At 48.0% G+C, this 22,879-nt stretch overlaps 1 protein-coding gene across 1 annotated transcript; it reads right to left on the bottom strand.

The window, feature by feature from the left end:
* Nucleotides 1–732: 732 nt before the first annotated feature.
* Nucleotides 733–22,869, bottom strand: SMO (smoothened, frizzled class receptor; the record flags this gene model as incomplete). Its single annotated transcript, XM_081102426.1, has 12 exons — nt 733–2,262; nt 2,506–2,640; nt 3,191–3,339; nt 3,745–3,930; nt 4,694–4,802; nt 5,480–5,572; nt 7,057–7,180; nt 7,277–7,496; nt 7,843–8,015; nt 8,230–8,439; nt 10,159–10,364; nt 22,533–22,869. 12 exons carry the CDS (start codon nt 22,867–22,869, stop codon nt 1,829–1,831), a joined length of 2,376 nt encoding a protein of 791 aa, XP_080958552.1. The 3' UTR covers nt 733–1,828.
* Nucleotides 22,870–22,879: the final 10 nt, after the last annotated feature.

Genomic DNA, 22,879 nt, shown 5'->3' with positions numbered 1-22,879 from the left:
GGGGCTAACAGGCTTCCCTCAAGGAAATCTGAATTCCAATGACTGATGCACAGCTTCCTCTTGGACCCCCTGACATCTTTTTTTTTTTTTAATATACTTTATTGATTTTTCACAGAGAGGAAGGGAGAGGGATAGAGAGTTAGAAACATTGATGAGAGAGAAACATCGATCAGCTGCCTCTTGCACACTCCCTACTGGGGATGTGCCCACAAACAAGGTACATGCCCTTGACCGGAATTGAACCTGGGACCTTTCAGTCCGAATGCCGACGCTCCATCCACTGAGCCAAACCGGTTAGGACCCCCCTAACATCTCTTGAAAGCAAGAGGCCCCCAGAGGTGGGGCCCAGATTGCCACAAGAAGCCATGCTCATCTACATTAGGAGTTCAATTGTCATTTCAGGGGCAAGATGTTTTTTGTGTTTTGTTTTTTTTTTAATTTCTTTATTGATTAAGGTATTGCATATGTGTCTTTATCCCCCATTGCCCAAGATGTGTTCTTAACCAAGTAAGATCAGTATGCTATGAGGCCGCTACGGCCACAGAAGAGTTTTTGGCCACATAGAACTGACAAGTCAGGAAGGACTGCCAGTACTTCTGTCAGTCATGACCTCATTAGCACCAAGCTCTTGGCCTTTCAGAATAGCCCGAGGAAGGCATGGAACACCAACGAGATCAGGACCAGGTAAACAGTGCGGTGGATACCGGGGCTTATGGAAAAGAAGCACACCAGGAATTTATACAAAAACTTTTATTTACTGTTTATCTTTCTTCTCCCCACCCCTATCCCCGATCCCCGACCTGGAACCCAGCCAGCTCCTGAAACCTCCTGCTGCCTGGTTCTTGACACTGGGGCCTCGGAGACACGCAGGAGGCCGATAAGGGGTCGGAAATCTCTTCGCCCACCAGTCGTGGGAGCTGAAGGAAGCTGTCCTGCCTGCCTGACGCTCCAGCAGCTTCCCAGCGTAGCCCCTCAAGGCAGAGGATCCATCCCTCACTGGATGGACACAGGGAGAGACAATGTGTCTCGGAGACCCAGGGACTCCCCACCACTCACTGCTTCTATAGCTGAACCCATCTCTTTCTTGGAGATGGAGTCCAGCAACGCGAGTGGGGAGTGGGAGGTGGGGCTGCAGTTCTGGGTCCTAATCAACAAACAGGGAACAGGAAGAGGTTGGCCTGGTTGAACGGAAATGGGAAAAGGAAGGAGGGTGCAGGAGAACATGGGCGGGGCTACTGGCCTGGGGTGGGGCCAGCGGACATCTGTAAAGAGAGGTTGTAGCCCCTATAGGAGTAGGTACTCCTCGCCCCACAACCACCTGGAAGAGGGAGAAAGGAGCCCTGTTCCCACTTAGACAAAAGGCTAATGATGCAATAAACAGTTTTGGTCTGAGGGTGCCCTTTCCTGGTACCCATTATTACAGGAAAGGGCAGCCAGCCCTCATCTGCCAGATATAGGTTTGGCTGTCTCCCTGGCCACCACAGCCCATTCCGGGTACTGCCACTCCTACCCTCGCCATTGCTGCCTCACCAGAAACTCTGTGCACCCCGTAACCTTGTTGCAGACTGGGGCTACCAGCCAGACTCCACCTGGTGGGGCAGAAACAAGGGCCCTGAAGCTCAGGGCTGTTCTCTGGGTGAGGCCCACCCATGGATTTTCAAGGCTCTTTCCCACAGTTACGCCATAAGCCAGACACAGAACCTCCTGGGAGGGCACTGGGCCTCGGGTTCTCTGGAAGACGAGATCCTGGGGAGGCACCTCAGGGAGGAAGACGAGCCGCAGAACACTATCTGTTCCTATTTGCTGTCCCAGGTCCTGCTCTCCTGGCTTAGAAGTCGGAGTCTGCATCCATGAGCTCTGCCTCCATCAGGTTGGTACGGGAGTGAATGGGCCCTAGTCCCTGCCGGCGGCCCTGTGCCCAGGCCGTGGGGGCTGGGGGGCCGGGCAGAAAAGGATCCTGCAGAGGACTGGGCTCTGGGCAGAAGGGGTTGGAGACCAGGGTCCAGGCTCTCTGTCGGCAGGATTCTCCAGCTCCCCAGGCGCCGGCGGCCACCAGGCATTTCTGCCGGGGCAGCTGGGGCAGTCGAGGAACAGCGCTGGAGGCAGACGCAGGGGCGGGGTGGTGAAGCTCAGGGGGTGGCACCAGCGGACACACCTCCTTCTTCCTCTTCCTCCGCTTCTTCTTCCGGCCCAGGCGCTTCTCCAGCTCTGGGGAGATTTCTGCCTCAACCAGCCACAGATTGGCTTTTTCCTCTGGGGGCACTGATGACGGGAGAGAGAACATGAGCCTGGGACCCTGACTCTGTCCACATCACCCTTCTCTCCTCGGATCCCCACTCTAAGGTCTGGGATCCACAACTGTAGGCCTCTAGGGCCTCAGCCCCACACTTTAGTTCTTCCACAGCCTCCCTTCCCCCACACCTTCTGGCAGCCCCTGATACCACAGCCCCAGTAACCCCCAGCCTCAATGTCCCCCGCCTTCCTACAGAGACCTGAATCCTATACCTGGAGTTGCCACAGGGGTGACAGACACATCCTGGGGCAGTATGGCTCCTCTCCGAGCCACCATCTTGGTGACATGCTGGGCCCAGGCAGAGGACACATCAGCGGAGGGCTCATTGAGGTCAAAGGCCAAACCCGCTGTGGGGATGGAAGGAAAGGATAAGGAATCATGATTGCCCCTCCCTTGCAGTCAACCACTTCTCCTTTATTCAGCACCATTCACCTCCCCCGCCCCCCCCCCCCCCCCCCCCCCGCAGCCGATGGCTCCCACTCCACCTCGCACAGAAAACCCACCCTGGTGATCACAGTGATCCCCACCCATTCCCAAGTTACAGAGCAGCTGGCATCTTGGGCACCCACAGCAAAAGTGGGGCCTCACTAAAGGCCAGAAATCCAGTTCCTGAAGGCCTGACGTACTCGAGCCCAGGGGGAACAGCTGGGGAAGACCGGAGAAGGGGAAGGGAGATGAGTCCTCTGGGAACCAAAACCAACTACTGAACCCAGGACAGAAGCAGAGAGAGAGCTGCTGGGGATGGGCAGGGTACTGGCAAGGAAGGGCTCTGCGGAGAGGAGGGAGCACTGTATTCCTTCCAAACAGTCCACACGCCCACACCAGCCTGGGAGGGAATGGGGCCCGGGCGTGGCGGGTGTTAAGTGGCTCCAGGGGAGGAAAGGGGCCGAAGCTCACCCACAGGCCCATCGTGGGAGACGGTGTGCATGCTGAAGGAGAGCTCCTGGCCTGGGTTCTGCAGCAGCTCGCGCCGCTTGGAGAAGGCCTTGGCGATCATCTTGCTCTTCTTGATGCGTTTGGGCTCATCATCACTCTGTCCCGTCAACCTGAGAGCAGCGGGGGCGGGGGAGGGAATGCGGAGCAGCCACTTCCCGTCAAATCCTGAGACAGCAAATCCATCCCCTCTAGGGCGGGAGCCTCCAGAGGGGCTCAGGTTCCTCAAGGACTCTGAGGAGTAGAGGTCTACTCTGCAAAGAAGGAGGCCTGGAATGCAGGACTCAGGTGTGCCCAGTTCTCAAATCACTGCACTTTTAAACGATGCTGGCCGTGGGCTCACACCCAGCTGGTGCTCCCAAGGACAGGGGGTGTCACCAGGGGGCAGTGGTGAGCCACAGAGAAGTCAGCTTAGGCACTCCCATAGACCCTTAGAAATCACACCTGCCCAAGGCTACCCTGGGAGACATGGGAAACCTAGGATGAGCGACTAAGATGGAGCTGGCTGCTGACCCCACCTGCACCAGGTGCGCCTCCAGATGAGCAGCGTGGCCTTGGTCCAGACCCACGTGCTCATGGCAATGCCGGTTCCAAACATGGCAAACAGGTTGATCTTCTCCACCAAGAGGCTAGGGCGATTCTTGATTTCACAGTCAGGGATGGGCTTCTTGGTGGGCAGCCCGATGGTTACATTGGCCTGGCACCTGTGGTGAGGGGTGGTAGACAGGTGAGATTTTCTGGGTCTCCTGGGAGGGTACCCAGACAATCACTAAGCCCCACAGCACTGATTCACAACCCTGGGTGCTCATTAGAGTCCCCCGGGAGCTTTTAATAACTACTGATGTCTGGGCCACACCCCAGACAATTAAATCAAATCTCTGGGGTAGAGACCCAGGCATGGGTGTAGTTTAGAGCTTCCCAAACTGCAGGCTGCAGCCTCGAAGGAGCCTGAAGCAGTCCGTGTGGACTGGCATTCATTTTAATGGGCATTTTAAGTGCTGTTCCTCGTGTCAGTAGTTGCTGCATTTCTTTCAACAGCCGAGATGCCTTAATCTCTCAGATTCGTCCTCACTGTGACACAAAAAGCACAGGCTAATTAGCAGGCATTAACAGGCTGCTAACTTATCATAAAGGTAACTACTTCTGTGCAGGGCTCTCCAATAAGTTGTGTAAAAGAGTACATGAGAATTGGAGACAGCAACTTCTGTGGCCAACAGAGTCGGTCAGAGAAGCCAAAACTCGAGATGGCTTCTGAACAGTTACAAATGCACCAGCCAGACCGCCATGGGGATGCAGAGTTGAGCAGGAACTTGAGGGCTGTTTGCTATGTTGGCAAGTTACAGAGCAACTGACATCTCGGGTGCCCAGAACAAGATGGGCAGACCCCTGCTGGGCAGCACAGGAAGGCTGCCCCTGCCGTCCTGACTCCAGCTGCTCCAAGTCCCCAAGCCCCAGTCCTGCACTCACAGCACGTAGTCCCGGAAGCTGCGCTCCCACTCGGCCTGGTTGAAGAAATCGTAGAAGTGGCAGCTGAAGGTGATGAGCACAAAGCCAAAGGCCAGGAAGCCAAAAATGCCTGTGGAGGGCCAGGGGTGGGCAGATATTACCAATCCCAGGTGTGGGAGCAGCGGTGGGGAGGAGGGTGTTCGACCCACTGGGGCCTGAAAGACAGCTGAGTCTGGGGTGAACTCATCATGCTAGGCTCAGTTCAAGAACAGAAGTCTCCAAAAGAAGGCATGAAGGGCACCTGAGGCAACTGTGGGAGGCCCAGTGGGAGGGAAGTGGACATGAGGAAGCAGACTTGGCATGAACTTGAATTCTTCCACCTAAGAAGGTCCCTTCTTTTGAGCTGCTACCAACACACACACACACACACACACACACACACACCAGCCTTGTCTTGCCCCAGGGCTGCTCCTTGTGCCACTGACTTACTACATCCTCCAAGACCCTATCCCAGTGGTCGGCAAACTCATTAGTCAACAGAGCCAAATATCAATAGTACGACTGAAATTTCTTTTGAGAACCAAATGTTTTAAACTTAAACTATATAGGTAGGTATATTGTTATTAACTTAATTAGGGTACTCCTAAGGCTGAGGAAGAGCCACACTCAAGGGGCCAGAGAGTCGCATGTGGCTCGCGAGCCGCAGTTTGCCGACCACGGCCCTATCCTGTAGGTCCCACAGCCCCAGGAGGGTGCAGTGTTGGGCTGGATAGCTCCTCAGGCCAAGGGCCCAGGGGACCCACTCACCTAGGCGCAGCATGGTCTCATTGATCTTGCTGGCAGCCTTCTCGCTCAGTAGCCCAGGGTGGTTGCTCTTGATGGAGAACAGAGTCATAACTCCTGGACAGAAGGGACACCTCATATATTAGTGGGGCGAGGCCACTCTCCTGGGAGAGAGGGGCGTGTGGCAGGGGAGGCTCCCATGGCGCTGGAGTCCGGGTCTAATTACTTCTGTGCTGGTGTCAAGCTTAGGGAACTGGAGACACCGGAGAAATGGAGCACAGATGGTGGCAGATGTGTTTTGTATGTGAAAGACGGGGGCAGAGCACAGATGGACAGTAGAGAAGAGAAAGAAACCACCTTGTGTCTGGCCTGCCCATCCCTAAGGAAGGCAGTCAGGTCAAAGCTGTTCTGCGGGAGCCCCAGCTGGTTTGGCTCAGTGGACGGAGCGTCGGCCTGTGGACTCAAGGGTTCTGGGTTCAGTTCTGGTCAAGGGCATATGCCCAGGCTCAACCTCCAGGAGGGGGCATGCAGGAGGCAGCTGACCAGCTGACCATCGATTCTCTCTCATCATCGATGTTTCTCTCTCTCTCTCCCTTCCTCTCCGAAATCAATAAAAACATATTAAAAAAAAAAAAAGCTGTTCTGCTGGAAACGGCATAAAAAGAGACTTGAGAACAGTGCTGTCCAATAGAAATATAATCTCAAATTTTCCAGAAGCCACATTAAAAGAGTAAAAGGACACAGGTGAAAATGATGTCAGTATATTTTATAAAAAGTATACCACTGTTCATTATATTATCATTTCAACATATTACAACTTATTAATGAGTGTGCTATGTCTTTGCGATGCAGTGTGTATTTTACACATATGACATATCTCCATTTGGACTAGTTTCAGCACATGTGGCAAGTGGCTACCAAACAGGACAGCAGAGACACCAAACATAAATCAGAGGTCCGGACCCAGCCAAAAAGAGGGACAAGAGGTGGGCTGCACAGAAGGCTGACCTTCTGCAGAGGGAGGAAATGGAAACTTACCAAAAGAAACAGCAGCAACAAAAAACACGCAACAAAAATGAGCTAAGAAGACAGGAAGGCTTATGGTGGAGGTGGCAGATTGAGACAGGGAAATTAGGGAACAGAGAATCTGTGCATGTTGTGAAAACTGCGAGTGTGTGTTGTGGGCAGGAGGGAGATGAGAAGCCAACTCCAAAACATTGAGCGTATATATAACTTCAGAGTGAGCGCGCTAGACTGAAGGCCCCAAATTGGCTCACGTGGACAGGGTAGGTTACCCACCACATAAGCGCAGCTGGCCAAGAGCTGCGGAGAGGTTGGAACCAGCCCAGGCTCCTCTCAACAAGCCGTGAGAAAGGGGTGCACTCTTCCGGCCAACACAAAGGTGTTGTCCCACACCACGTGCCCAAGGAAGGTACTGTGTCTGCCTAGAGGGGGCACCTTCCACTTAGCACCAACACCCAGTGCGACCCGGCTGAGGTCCCGCCGTGAAGGCAGCAGAGCTGGCTGCGTCGAGCTCCTGCTTTCACAACGCAGGTGCTCAGCATGCTAGCTGCCGGAGTCCTGGTCTGGTCCTCACTCACCTCGGATGAGGAAGTAACCTCCCACGATGAGCACCAGGCCAATGGGGGCCAGCACGAAGCCGGCACGGTATCGGTAGTTCTTGTAGCCCACAAAACAGATGCCGCTCACCGAGTCCCCATCCACCTACAGCAGGAAGGGGTGGGAGGGGCAAATTCGGTCACTGGCCCCTCGGCCAAGTCCACCGCACTCGGGACCCCAGCCCCCGACCAGTTTCTGTACCTGGGCCACAGCGAGGATAGCCACAGTGAGGACAAAAGGGAGTGACCACGTGATCAGGTGGAAGTAGGAGGTCTTGCCAGAGAGAGGCTGGTAGGTGGTGCCCAGGGCTTTGAAGGAGGTGTGCCAGGCATAGGTAAGGACCACAAACCAGACGACGCCAGCCATCAGGGCGTAGTACACAATGACAAAGATGATGACGCAGGACAGGGTCTCGTTGGAGCTACGCACACATGTGGGGTGTCACTTGGGGAGGCCATGCTGCACTCCCTCTCTTCACCCTGTCTCCAGACCCTTGGCTCTAAGGGCTGGAGGTTCCCTAGGAGTCGGGGCTTGGAAACAGGACCCAGTCAGATTTGAAGAGGACACACAAGAGGCCCCTTTGAACAGATGCAAACAGTCAAGGTCCTCAGACGGACACCGAGGTCCTAATGCTGGAGACCTTGGGTGCAACAAGGCAGAGCTGAATCCCACCCTGAAATCTCAGCGTCAAGCCCAGCCTGTCCCTTCTGTGGTAAACACACATTTCAGCCTTCCTCCCCTCACCTCTGGGTCCCCAAGTCACCTACGTGGGCTCCCCAAGCCTCATGGTGCCATCTGCCCGGCAGACAATCTCCCGGCGGGCACCGTCCATGAACTGGGCCAGCCAGCCAATGCTGCCCACGAAGAAACACGCATTGACGTAGAAGAGAATAACCGCAGGGTAGCGATTCGAATTCCGCCAGTCAGCCACGAAAGTGGCCTGGAAGAGAGAGGCTGGGGTCACTCTGCTGCTGCAGACACCCTTAGGACCCTTCCTTGGGGGCCCCCCGCCAAGTCGTCCTCTCCCCACCTCCCTCTTTACCCCCGAGCCCAGCCTCTCACCGACAACCCCGCTCCCTTCCCACTTCACGAGCTGAGCGCTCAGGACACCCGCTTCCCCGGACCCCTCCCCGTGCAGGCCTGCCCCGGCTGACCAGGGTGAAGAACGTGCAGAGGCCCGTGACGGCCCCGAAGGCCGCGATGTAGCTGTGCATGTCCTGGTGCTCCGCCTCCGTAAAGAGCGGGTTCTGGCACTGGATCCCGCAGCCCTCCACGTCCTCGTACCAGCTCTTGGGGTTGTCGGTCCGAACCAAAGGAGCCTCACACTGGCCCGAACTGTTGAACTTGATGTTCTGCACCTCATTCTGGCACAAGGGAAGGAGAGAAGACAGTGCACAAGGGAGCAGGAGGCTCAGCAGCAACCTCTGGTGTCACCAGGGGCACAGGGGTGGCACCGCAGAGTGGCTGAGGGCACAGACGCTGCAGACAACCCATGGCAAATGACTTGACTTTTCTGTTACCTCAGTTTCCCTATCTATAAGACAGCAGAAAAAATGGACTCTCTGGAATACGGTGTTCGGGGGAGCTCTATGGACACCCTGGACCACCAGAAAGATGAACAAGTGGGTCCTAGACAATTAAGCCTGAAACATCACTGGAGTCAAAAAGGACAAAACGGAAGCTGTCCTACGTCGGGCACATCATGAGAAGGCAGGGTCTTTGGAAAAGACATTAATGCTGGGGAAACAGAAGGCAGCAGGGAAAGGGAAGACCAAGAATGAGGTAGACGGACTCCATAAAAGAAGCCATAGGCATGAGTCTCCAGGAGCGGACACAGTCCTAGGGTCGCCGTAAGTCAGAGCTGACTCAGCAGCATGTAACACACACACCTACTTCGTGGTGGGGCTTAAGGGGTAAATGAATAAATAAATGTAAAGTGCTATAATAGTATTTGGCAGGTAGGAAATAATAACAAGTAGTGTTATTACCCATTATTATCACTAGAGGACCAGTGCACAGATTTGTGCACCGGTGGGGTACCTCAGCCTGGCCTGTGGGGATAGGGCTGAAACCGGCTCTCCGACATCCCCCAAGGGGTCCCAGATTGTGAGAGGGCACAGGCCAAGCCGAGGGACCCCACAGGTGCAAGATTGGAGGGACTGCAGGAGGGCTCCAGGGTGTGTCCAGCCCATCTTGCCCAGTCCTGATTGGCCAGACCCCAACAGCAAGCTAACCTACTGGTTGGAGTGTCTGCCACCTGGTGGTCAGTGCATGTCATAGCAACTGGTCAAACGAATGGTCAGACACTTAGCATATTAGGCTTTTATTATATAGGAGGATTATTATTATTATCACTTATGAGCTCTCCTTCACTAACCAGAACTGGAGCACATCCTGTCTTGGGGTTTCCTGCTGTTTTACATGTGCCTTGACTCCATGTGACTCCTGTAACTCCCTAATACCTGACAGAGCTCGTGCTCAAAAAATACTTGTTGAACAGTTATCTTTTATTAAAATAAAAAGGGGGGATTGCCCTGGCCGCATGCTCAATGGTTAGAGCATTGGCCTGTGCACTGGAGGGTCATGGGTTTGATTCCTGGTCAAGAGCACATACCTGGATTGCTGGTCCAATACCTGGATTGCAGGTCCAATCCAGCCCCTGCCCCTCGTTAAGGCAAGTGTGGGAGACAACCAATCAATGTATCTCTCTCACATAGATGTTTCTGTTTTTCTCTCTCCCTCCCTCCCTCCCTCCCTCCCTCCCTGCCCCCCCCCCCCCGGCCCTACATTCCCCCCTTCCACTCTCTCTAAAATCACTGTGAAAAATATCCTCACTCCTTGGGTGAGGATAAAATAATATAAAATAATACTTAATGAATAAGTAAATAAAGGATAATCCCTGGTGGATGGGCCCAGCCAACAAACTTCAGTTTGGGGTTTTGGCCTGTTGACACCAAGGCTGCAGGCTTAGGGTGACCCAGGGAGAAAGCTCTGGGCTCCTATTTCCCCTCCTGCCAGGCTCTGCCCTATGCCTGGTCCTGACCAGCTCTGAGAGCATGGACCTCACCCCACAGGGCACTCACCGGGCAGCCCTCAGGGAAGTGGTCAGGGGTGCAGCGCAGGAAGTCAGGCCAGCCCCGCTCTCTCTCCACGATGGCACAGGGGCCTCGAGTGGCCTGGCAGAGGGTGCGGCTGGGCAGCTCCACCCGGTCGTTCTCACACTTGGGCATGTATACAGCACACAGCAGGGGCTGGATCACTGCCCAGCAACGGGGGGCGTTCCGGAGGCCTGCAGGGTGAAGACAGTGCGGACACATTGCAATGAAGACCCCTCCTCATCCATACCCACAAACACAGCAGCACCCCCTGTCTCCCAGGCCTAAGGCATCTCTCTTTGCCTCAACACAGGCCATTACTGCTCAGAGCTGTGGGGCAAGGTGTTTCTCCACAGGGCATTTGGGCAGGACGATTCTTTGTGCTACAGACTGTCCCATGCATTGCAGGACATTTAGCATCGCAGGACCCTGTCCACTAAATGCCAATAGGCCCTAGCCGGGTTGGCTCTGTGGTTAGAGCATCGGCCCACCGACTGAAGTGGCGAGGGTTTGATTCCGGGTCAAGGGCATGTACCTCATTTGCAGGCTCCATCCCTGGCCCTGGAGCCCGTGCGGGAGGCAGCCAATCGATGTTCTCTTTCTCCAACCCCGCCCCCCCCCTCTTCCACTCTCTCTAAAATCCAATGGAAAAAATAGCCTCAGGTGAGGATTAACAAAAAATACAATAAATTAAATTAAATGCCCATAGAACCCCTGAGTCATTGTGACAACCAAAAACTGCTCCCCACCAAGCCCCATTCCAGGGGTGGTGACTAGAAGAGAACCTGAAGAGGACCTGTCTGGGATGCTACGCATGCTCTATGCCTTGATCTGGTACTGGATTGCTGGGTGTATGCACCTTGTGGATATTAAGTTTATGGTCTGTGCACTTTTCTATATGTACATTATCATTCAATTAAAGTTTTCTAAAACAGCCTCCATTTCCAAATGCCCTGCTAGGGAGTGTAACACCTCTGGCTGAGAACCCAGGTTGGTTTACACTTTACCTTTTCAGGGGCAGTTCAAAAACCTGCTTCAGGGCCTCTTCCAGTGGGAAGGGGAGTGGTGGGATGCCCCCCCCCCCACATTCCCCCCAAGGCCCATGCTCCAGAACCGGAAACGGTTTCCCTTGCCAAGATCCCAGGACCCCAGGTCTTCTTACCAAGCTGAGGTGAGACAGAGAACAGGTAGGAGCTAAGAAGAGGTAGTCAGGGGAGCCAGGTCAGAAGAGGAAACAGGAAATCAGGTGCAGAGAAACAGAGGAGGCTGTGTCCAGTGCAGAGAGAGGTAAGGAGGTGCCAGCAAGACAGAAACAGCTGCCCCAGTGTCTGGGCTCACGCAGCATTCTGCCTACTTCGCCCCTCCTGAATCATCCTTGCTTCAGGAACACCTATTTCCCAAACAAGAAGTTGAATTAGGAGAAGCTTTTGAGGACATGAGGGCCAAATGGGTGTTGGCCACACTGCTGGGCTGGGGGGACATGGGGGAAGGTAGGTAACTGCTCTTTTTTGGGGGGAGGCAATATAGTAGAGAGGTAAGGAGCATGGACACTGCAACGAGCCTGCCTGGGCCCAAATCTTGACTCTACCATTTCCTTGCTGTGTGATCTTGGGCAAATTACTTTATCTCAAGCCTCAGTTTCCTGATCTGTGAAATGGGAACAACACATTTACCTTGTGGAACCGTTGTGAAGAATGAGATAGCAAGTTAACTGCTTAGCACTCAGAAAATGTCAGCTATTATTACCTATCTGAGCCCTCTGACAACTCACTGCTCTCACTGTGACGCAGCCTATCTCAGGGCACAGAGCAAGTTCCTGTCACTTAAGAAGCAATGGCTTTATCCTGGCCAGGAACTCAGTTGGTTAGAACATTGTCCAGGTACACCAAGGTTGCAGGTTTGATCCCTGATCAGGGCACATACAAGAGTCAACCAGTGAATGCATAAATAAGTAGAACAAGTCAATGTGTGTGAGTGTTGTTTCTCTCTCTCTCTCTCTCTCTCTCTCTCTCTCTCTCAAATCAATTAAAAAGAAAAAAAAAGCAATAATCTTGGGCAATGGCACCCAGACCTGACTCAAATTAAAATTATTTGGGGAACCCTTATCACTCTGGATGGAGAGCCCACTCTCAGAAATTGACTGAATGGGTGTGGGTGGAGCACACAGCAGTGAGCGCCAGGGGTTAGGCAGAAGGAGGGTTTGCCTACAAAAGGGGCAGCATGAAGGACTAATAGGGGTAATGGGATTGCTCTCTGTTTTGAATGTAGTGGCTGGTTATACAACTCTGTGTGCTTGTCTAAACTCATAGAACTGCACAAGAAAGAAAAAGTGAATTTTATTGTATGTTTATTAAAATGGGGGGGCTCACTAGAGTAAAATGTATTCTAGAGAAGCAGCAGGCAGTTAATAAAATACTGGGGTGTTTTTTCAGGAATTTGTGGTAATTATCAACTTTCAAAAATATGTAATTTGTTGTTCTTAGTTTTTCTCATTTTAAATATTGTTTTATTCTTTAAAAATAAACTTCCAAGAAAAAGATAGATTATTACATAAATCTTAAATGACAATGGAAGAGCCATCTAGGGAAAAAATAAGTTGGACCCTTACCTTGTATCTTACATAAAAATAAGTTCCTGCCCGGCCGCGTGGCTCAGTGGTTGAGCTTCAACCTATGAACCAGGAGATCATAGTTCAATTCCTGGTCAGGGCACATGACTGGGTTATGGGGTCTATCCCCAGTGGGGGGCATGCAGGAGGCAGCCAATCAATGATTCTCTCTCATTATTAATGTTTCTATCTCTCTCCCCTCTTCCTTCCTCTTTGAAATCAATAAAAATACATTAAAAAAAATAAAAATAAGTGCCTGATGAATCAACATAATTATATTATTTTAAAAAATATTTAATTTTTACTTAATGATTTTGAAAGAGAGGAAGGGAGAGAGAGAAACATCAATTTGTTGTTCCACTTATTTATACATTCATTGGTTGATTCTTGTATATATGCCCTGACCGAGAATGGAATCCACAACTTTGATGTATTAGGACAACGCTCTAACCAACTGAGCTACTTGGCCAGGGCTAATAATTACATTATTTTAAAAAATTAAAGTGCTAAAAGAAAAGGTGAGAAATGGTTTTTGAAACCTTGGAGTGGAGAAGATTTTTTGATGTATGGCACAAAACCCAGAAGCCATGAAACAAAAGATTTAAACCCAATCCTAAAAAAAGCAACATCCTGAGAAAATATTTCATACATATTACAGGTAAAGAGCTAATTTTCCTATATGCATAAAGCTCTTCCAAATCAGTAAGAAATTCGTAAGCCTCTAGGAAAGGGGCAAAAGGCAAACAGAATAGATCAGAGAAAATACAAATGGCCTTTAAATACATAAAGAGATGCTCTAAATGTGAAATACAGCTGTAATGGTACACAATTTTTTTAACTTTAGAGTGAGAAAGACAAAAATATTTGAAAATGCCGTAGTGGCAAGAGTGTGGGAGAAAGTGGCACTTTTGTATATTTTTAGTAGGAATAGTAAATACTTGTAGAGACTATCTGGCATTATCTATCAAAACGTTATCCTAGCAATTCCACTTTTCATGTTCACAAAGATCATTTACAAGAGTGTTCACTGCAGCATTGTTTGTAATAGCAGAAGAGGAGAAACAACCTGAATGTATATCCATCATTAGGAGACCAGCTAAAAAAAATATCATACATCAATATAATAGGACAGTGCTGAACTATTTGCATTGAGATGGAACTATCTCCAATAGATCGTGTTAAGTGGACTTAGTTGAGTGGAGAACAGCCCGAAGAGCAAGCTACTACTGTTTGTGGGAAGAAATAAACAGAGGGCACACCTACATTTGGAAATATGCTGGCAACATTTAGGACACACAAAGGCCAGTGTTGGTGGTTGCCTCTGAGAAGGGAAAAAGGGTAGCTGAGAACACAAGTGGAGAGATTTAACTTTTGTTGCTTTTGAGTTTTGTACTATGTGCATATACTACATATTTTTTAAAGTAATTAAGTTTTTTAAAAAAATAAGTATGCAAATTACTGAGATGAGGGAAGCTTTCCGAAGAAGAGCAGGGAAGGAGATTGATAACAGGAAGCAAGGGGACATCAACTTTATCTGTATTATTTTTTATTTTAACAAAATATGAAACAAAAAGAAAAAAAAGGGACACATTTTTCTACATTCATAGAAATTAAAAATAACACTGCCACAATCTAAACTTTGAAAAATGCTTTTTGTTTGTGTGATGAGTAGTCAAGTTGAAAACCACTGTTCTAAGGTAGGGTTAACATTAGAAAATTTAATCAATGAATCTATATTCATAGATTAAAGAAGAAAAAACATAATCATCTCAATAGATGCAGATATAGTTGATAAAATCAATATCCATCTATAATAAAAAGATAACTGGCAAATTAGGAATAGAAGACAACTTCCTTAACCTGATAAAATGTAACTACAAGAAAACTACACCAAACACCACATTTAAGAGTGAAAGGTAGAAAAGCTTTCTGTTTAGAACACAGAAAAAGTCAAGGATAAAGGATGCTGCTACTATTACCACTTCTATTTAACAATGTATTGGAGGTCTTAAGCAGTGCAGCAAGGCAATAAACATTAACAAATATATGGCTTAAAAAAGGAAGAAACAGCCCTGGCCAGTTGCTTAGTGGTTAGAGCTCGGGCCCATGGACGGAAGGGTTGAGGGTTTGATTCCTCAGTTGTAGGTTCCCCAGTTCCTGTGGGGACTCATGCAGGAGGAAACCAATCCATGTGTCTCTCTCACATCGATGTTTCTCTCTTCCCCCTCCTCCCTCTCTTCCATTTCTCTCTCCTCCCTCCCTTCCACTCCCTTTAGAAATCAATTGAAAAAATATCCTCCGGTGAGGATTTTTTTTAAAAAGGGAGAAAGAAACTCATTATTCACAAATGAGATAACTATGTGTGTAAAGTAAATTTAGCTAGTTTACTAGATTCAAAATCAATTGTATTTTTATTTTTTTATTTTATTTTTTTAAATATGTATTTTATTGATTTTTTACAGAGAGGAAGGGAAAGAGATAGAGAGTCAGAAACATCGATGAGAGAGAAACATCGATCAGCTGCCTCCTGCACACCCCCTACTGGGGATGTGCCCGCAACCCAGGCACATGCCCTTGACCGGAATCGAACCTGGGACCCTTCAGTCTGCAGGCCGACGCTCCATCCACTGAGCCAAACCGGTTTCAGCGGCTCAATTGTATTTTTATTAACATTTTAACAAAATGTTAAAGGAATCATTTATAATAGTGTAAAAATTATTAAGTATCTAGGAATAAATCTAACAAATGATATTTAAAAACTCCCTGCAGAAAAACTGTAAAAATATTGAGAAAATGAAAGATCTAAAGAGAAACATATAATGAAATTATTATAATACTCAATAATGTAAAGATGTGCTTTTTCTTCAAATCCACCAACAAATATTATTATATTAAAGCTCAAAGGATCAATAATAGTCCAGACTCTCTATTACTTACTGTTGTACTATAAAGTAGAGGCTCCTGCCCTAACTGGTTTGGCTCAATGGATAGAGCGTCGGCCTGCGGACTCAAGGGTCCCAGGTTCGATTCCGGTCAAGGGCATGTACCTTGGTTGTGGGCACATACCCAGTAGGGAGTGTGCAGGAGGCAGCTGATCGATGTTTCCCTCTCATCAATGTTTCTAACTCTCTATCCCTCTCCCTTCCTCTCTGTAAAAAATCAATAAAATATATATTTAAAAAATAAATAAATAAAGTAAAGGCTCCTAGCCTCGAGTTCACAAAGGATTCTTGGAGATACTTTAGAGATCCATGAACTTGGATGGGGGAAAATGACATCTAACTGAAATTTAGCATTTCCTTCCATTATAAATGTAAACAACATACCACAGTACTGTTAGCAATACCCGTGGCTTTGTCACAAATGGAAATCAGATATTGTATTTTTGTTGCAGATATCTCAAAATATTGTCACTGCTCATCATCACCTTGATATTATAATGGTTATTAAACCCATACTAGATCTTATAATGTATTACTAAAGAAGCACATATACATTAGATCACAAACTTTGTAAATATTTGATAACTATATTTCAATAGAATTCATTTCCTTTATAATCCTAAATGCTCTTTTCAATTCTATGTGTTTTACTTTAAAATTTAAAAATATTATACTGAAAAAGGGGCCCATGAGTTTTATCAGATTGCCAAGTAGGTTCATAACTCAAAGAAGTGAAGAACCATGCTATAAACATATGATAATTAAGATGGTGTGGTATTGGCAAGGGATGGACAAATAAACCTACGGAATAGAATAAGTATTCCAGAAATAAATATATATTTCAACACTTGATTTATGACAGAGCTGAGATATTGTATTTAACAAATTATATTGAGACTATGTATAAAATTGAAGTTCTAAAAAAAATCAACTCCAGGTGATTTATATGCCTATTATGGAAGGAAAATCTATAAAGTTTTGAGAAAATAACATAAGAAAATAAATTCATTACTTTGTGGTGTGAAAGGACATTTTAAAATAAGACACAATAGCCCTAGCTGACTCAGTGGATAGAGCATTGGCCTGCAGACTGAGGGGTGCCAGGTTCAATGCCGATCATAGGCACACACCTTGGTTGCAGGCTCAAGCCCCGGCCCTGGTTGGGGCACATGTGGGAGGTAACCAATCGATGTTTCTCTCTGTCTTTCCCTCTCCCATCCACTCTCTCTAAAATCAATGGAAAAATATCCTCGAATGAGGATTAACTAAAAATAAATAAATAAATAAATAAATAAATAACACAATAAACACTACACATAAAAAAGTTTGATAAATGACTATCCTAAAGTTCAGAATTTCTGTTCAATGAAAGACACAGAGAATGAAAAGGCAAGCCACAGAACAGGAGCTATTTTCAATACATACAACTAATAAAGGATTCATCCATGAAGACCTACAAATCTTACAAAAATGACAGCTAGGCCAATAGAAAAATGGGCCAAAGATTTGGATAGACACGTCACAAAAGAAAAACTCCAATGGCCAGTAAACATTTCCAATGGTGCTTAACCTCACTAGTTAGCAGGGAAATGCAAATTAAAACCACAAACACATACCACAACTTATCCACTAGTTTGGCAAAATTTTAAAGGTGGACAATACCAAGGGTCAGGAATCATGTGGAGCCACGGTGACTATTCTATAGTGCTACTGGGAGTGTGCGTTTATACAACCATTTTGAAAAACTGTTTGGCTTTATCCAGTAAAGCTAAAAGTATACATTCCCTATTATCTCTGAGTATGTTCCTGGAGAATTCTGACTCAAGTGCACCACGACGTACATAAAAGAACATCCCCAGCAATGGTATTCCCAGCGGCCCCAAACTGAGGACAACTGAAATGTTTAACAACAACAACAACAAATGGATAAATAAACTGGGATATATTCCACAATGGAATACTAATCAGCAATGAAGCAAATGAGCTGTGGTAGCATGAATCTTACAAAATAATGTAGAACAAAAGAAACAAGACATATAATACACACAGCATGATTACATTTTATAAAATTCAAAAACATGAGAAATTGAAATATCCTGTTTAGGGATTCTAAAGCTAGATGGCAAAACTATAGAGGAAAAAGGAAATGATTATAAAAACATCGGGATAGTGGTTACTTCTAAAAGAGGAGGAAGGGACGCCCTGGCCAGAAGTGTGGCTCAGTTGGTTGGGTGTCGTCCAGTGCACCGGAGGGCTGTTGGCTTTATTCCCCGTCAGGGTGCATGCCTGGGTTCTGGGCTCGATCCCCGAGAGGGGGTGTGCAGGAGGCGTATAATCAATGTCTGGCTTACACATAGATGTCTCACTCTCTCCCTTCCTCTCTCTCTAAAAATCAATAAAAAACTCTTTTTTTAAAAGAGGAGGGAGGGGGACATGATTGGAAAAGACAAAGGGGGAGCTTCTGAGGGCCCCACCATGGTCTAGTTCTTTTTTTTTTATTTTAATATATAGTAGATTTATTAAATTCACCCATTTAAAGTATACAATTCAATGGTTTTTAGTATAGTCATAGAATTGGGCAACTATCACCACAATCAACTTTAGAAAACATTCATCACACCAAAAAGACACTATACTAATTAGCAGTCACTTTCATTCCCCCCCCCCCCAACCCCAGCTCTAGGCAATTAATAAATTTTTAGTATAAGTATATCCCATATATTACATGGGCCATATTTGTATAAAAATGTATTTGTTGTTTATCTGAAGTTGAAATTTAACTGCACATTTTGTTTTTCTTTCTTTTTTATTTACTATTTTTTAAATACAATTCTTTATTGTTGAAAGTATTAGCTATGTCCCCCTTTTTCCCTCATTGACCTCTCACGCCTGCCCCCGCCCCACCACCATGGTCTAGTTCTTGATTCAGATGGCACTTTATAATTATGTTATTTAGTACCTCTATGTTTAATGCACTTTCTGTAAATATGATACATTTCACAATTAAAAAGTTAAAAACCTGAACCAAAATTGAAAACATGAACAAGTGGAAATTATTCCGAATTTTTATACTTTCCCAAAATATATACTTTAAAAACTAATTCTGATCATGAGCCAGTCAGTTTTGGGAACAGCTCTAAGGAGATTCTTCCTGATCTGACCCTGCAAATAACTCACCATCACCAACAACATCCCTCCTCTCATAACTCATCTGGCTCTTTCCTTCTGGCTGCCCTGGCCGATGACAGCGCCACAGACCCCTGTGCACACACAGAGCAGAGCAGTGGTCAAAGAGGCTACGTGCTGGTTCTCAGGGACCTATTTCCCTTGCCAGTCTCTGGCATCTCTGCTTTCTTGCCCCATTTGCCAAACCAGATTTGGCCGAAGGTGGACCATGACCTGGATATTATGTTTGTCTGGTCAACCTAGAATGCCTGAGAGGAGGCATTTCAAGCTATAATGGGGAAGGTGCTGAGTGCCTAAAAAATCCCAAGTCCAGAGAGTTGAAAGATATAGGAGAGACCCGAGTTCTATTCAAATCTAGAAATGGATCCAACTTGAGCCAATGAACTTCCTCACTCAGTGGCATGCTCCCAAAGGCTCAGTGGTCTGGGCCAAAGAAGCACATGGCGGCCACCCCTCTTTAGCAGCTGCTAGTGCAGATCTGCTGGTCTGTCCACACAGATGTCCAATAAGTGTCTCTAATCCATCACATGGCCAAAACTGAACCCATGCTTTCTTCTAAACCTACTCCTCCCCTAGCATTCCCTGGCTTAGTGAAAGGGAAGGTACCACTTTCCATTCAAGCCCTCCATCCAACTCATTGGCAGGACCCACTGGTTCTAGCTCTAAGACTCTGGGATCTGTCTACTTCCTACAGCCGGTTACAGTCCTGACACATCATCTCGCACCTGGACTCCACCGTCCTCTAAACAAGCAACCAGCCTGTAGGTGTTTCCAACCATGGCTTCTTCACACTGTACTCAAGGCCTTTCTAAACTGCAAATATGATTACATCTCTCCCTTGCTTAAAAGCCTTCAACTGCTCCTTATTATCTTTAGGACAACATACCAACTTAATATGGGGGATGAGTCGCTTTATTTTCTAGGTCTTATCTCTATTAATTCTATCTCTCACATGCTTTGATCCAGCTCTACAGAAATTCTTACACTTCCTCAAAAGTACCAATCCCTCTCACCTCTTCACCTTTGCGCCTGTTATTTCCTCTTCCTATCCCTTCCTATCTGACCCATCCTTGGCTCAGGTAACTCCTACTTACTTCTCAGGTCATGGGGTAAATGTCAGTTCTTCTGGGGGAGAGGGGGTAGGTCTTCTCTTGCTCTGCAAAGTCTTTTGTGTTCCTTCAGCACCCTACCTTATCACAAATATTGCAAAAGCCTGTTTATTTGTCTGTCTTCCCCTTGATAGCAGGGTTCATGCCTGCATTCTTCATTTTTATATTCCCCAGGACCCGCTCCAGGATGTAGCAAGCACCCAGTATCTAAATGAATAAATGACTGGGTGGGTGTGTGTACTCAGAGCTCAGGCTTTCAGAAAAAAAGTGAAGAACAAGTCTCTACTTTCAAAAGTTTACAGAGAAAGACAACCTAGATCATCTCCATTCTTTACCCACAAAAATGCCCCCAAGAGCTAGGTGACACTGACCATGTCTAATGCCAAATCCAGACCACTAACTCAGGGTAGGACCAATCACTTGCCACTAGCTGCAATTCCTAGCTGATGGCCTGTCTCTGATTCTCTCTTGGTGCAGGTTCACTGTACCCGCCCCCCCCCCCCCAATGACTCAGCTCATACCAACACCTGCTTCTGGCGCTACTTCATAGAACATCCCACAGAAGGACCCAAAGCAGAAAGAGAACAACCAAAACACATAGGAATGGGACTGAGCTGAGGGATGATGGGTGGCAACAGAGAAAAGCTCAGAGTGAACTAAGGATCTGGACTCAGTGCTGGCACCTCTGCAGGAACCTACCCCACCAGAGGCACAGCTAGTGAGGTTTGAACCTGCATACCCAGCAGATGTTTCTAACTCCTAAACTTTCCTGCCAAAACCGCTTTTGCCTACTCAGCAGCTGCTCTCAGGACTAGGGGCTGGAAAGAGGTTCATACCCTTCCTCCTTGATTTGATGGTAACGACAGAAGGGCAGCATCACACATGTATGGAACTTAGGAGAATTCAACCATCGGCCCTTGCAAAATACGTAAGAAGAGAGAAACAGAATATCCTCTCATAATGTGAGCAAGATTCTAGTGCTGAGAGATGTATTGGGATTGTCCATACAGCTGGCTCCTAAACTCAAGCCTTATTTCGGGTTGTACCTAAAGAAATATTGTTTATACCTTTTATGTTCTTTGTTTTATTCCTTGGTCTTCTGCTTTACATTTATATACCTTCAAGACCAAAATGATAATTTCTACGTATGCCCCTTTTTACATTCTGTACATTACTATTTGCGACACATTTATACAAACATATTATCATAAAGAGGGCGTCGTGTATATGCAGAATTACACAGATCTTATATTATGGTAATTTATGGATTTTTACTGATTACACATGGTTTTTTGCCAATATGCTGATCTGATACCCACAGACAATGAAGCTCCACCATGGGCACCATGCTCCAAGTTCCTCACCTGGCATCTGCACCAAGCCAGGCCTATATCCATATGGCTTTGTCCAACATCCCGCAACCTATGTACACTTCCCTCATCGGGATCATCACCAGCGGCACCCAGGGCAGAATGGAGATGGGAGATGTGGGCATCGAGGTCTGTCAAAAGGAGGCTGCCAGGTGTGCTCCTGGCTTTTGATTTTCTTTTCTTTTTCAAGGTCAGTTTTGAATCACACTGGCTAGAAACAAGGGATGACAAGCACCTTCCTGAGCACTCTTCCAGCCCTGGGCTCAGAAGAGTGACAGGTGGGGACAGAATTCACTCCACGCTGCTAAGGAAGGACCTGTGTGCGTTCAGTCTGCAGATTTTCAGGCCGATCATAATCCCACCCTGAGGTGAGGGCTCTGGGACTTTAGATCACTATGGAAGTTTCCACGGGCTCTCAACATCCCAGGCTTGTGTCCTTCCGCAGCCCTGACCAGCCTGAGCAACCAAACTTCCAAAGAACACACATAACCTTTAGAATAGTCTCATCCCTTCACAATTTCCAGCAAAAACCAGAGTCCCCGTTTTTCAGGTGAGGAAACTGTGCAATCTCCTGTGAAAGCAACACAAGACCAGGGTTCTCTGGACTTCCTGTCTCCCAAAACATTATTTCTGGAACTTTCTGGTTGCCTTTTAATTACTCATCATCGGGGTTTCTTAGCCTTCACAAATTTCCCGCAATTCTCACTCCCCACCCCCTTGCCTAGATCGCCTACCCACATCCTTCCCTTTTTCCTTTCCAACTCGATTTCCCGGTCTCTTCTCCAAGGTCTAAACATCTTGAATCCCTGAGGACCCCGCTTCCAGAGTGGCACTTAGGTGGAGCATCTCCTCTTTTTTTTTTCTTTTCTTTTTTTTTTTTTTAAGTCCTTTCCTGTGGCTCAGAGCCCCTTCCTGACCGACCCCTAGTTCCCAGGCATCCTTTGCTCAGGCGCTTTATGACCCGCTCCTTCCTCATCACCGACGGTCCCATCCTGCATTCCGTCTGCCCCAAAGTTTCAGACTCTGTTCCTCCAGCTCACTCGGGTGCAGGTCCCGCCCTTTCCAAAGCTCAGGCCGGAGCCTTTTTCTTCCCAGAGTCCCGGCTTCCCAGCGCCGCACTCCCCGGACTCGGCTCCCGCGCGCTTACCGGACCAGAGCACGAGCTTGCCGTGCGCTTCCTCCTGGGATTCCGAGTCCCCGGCCAGCAGCGTGGAGGTGGCCCCGTAGGGCAGCGCCGAGCCCAGGCACACGTTGTAGCGCAGCGGCTCGCAGGGGGCAGCCCGGCCGCAGTGGCTCAGCAGCGGCGGGGCGCCAGTCGCTGCCGCGCTCCTCCTGGCGCCCCCGCCCGCGCTCCGAGGCCCAGGCCCGGTCGCGTTCCCGCTTAAGGCCGTCCCCCGGCCCGGGCCCCCCGGCAGCAGCAGCAGCAACAGCAGCGGCCCCAGAAGCCAGAGCTCCGACCCCCGAGCCAGGCGAGCCGCGGCCATGACCAAACCC

Source organism: Myotis nattereri (genome assembly GCF_964212035.1).
Source record: "Myotis nattereri genome assembly, chromosome: 11".
In the NCBI taxonomy this organism is placed as follows: domain Eukaryota; kingdom Metazoa; phylum Chordata; class Mammalia; order Chiroptera; family Vespertilionidae; genus Myotis; species Myotis nattereri.
The sequence above is the reverse complement of the archived record's forward strand: the minus strand, read 5'-3'. Positions and strand labels throughout refer to the sequence as shown.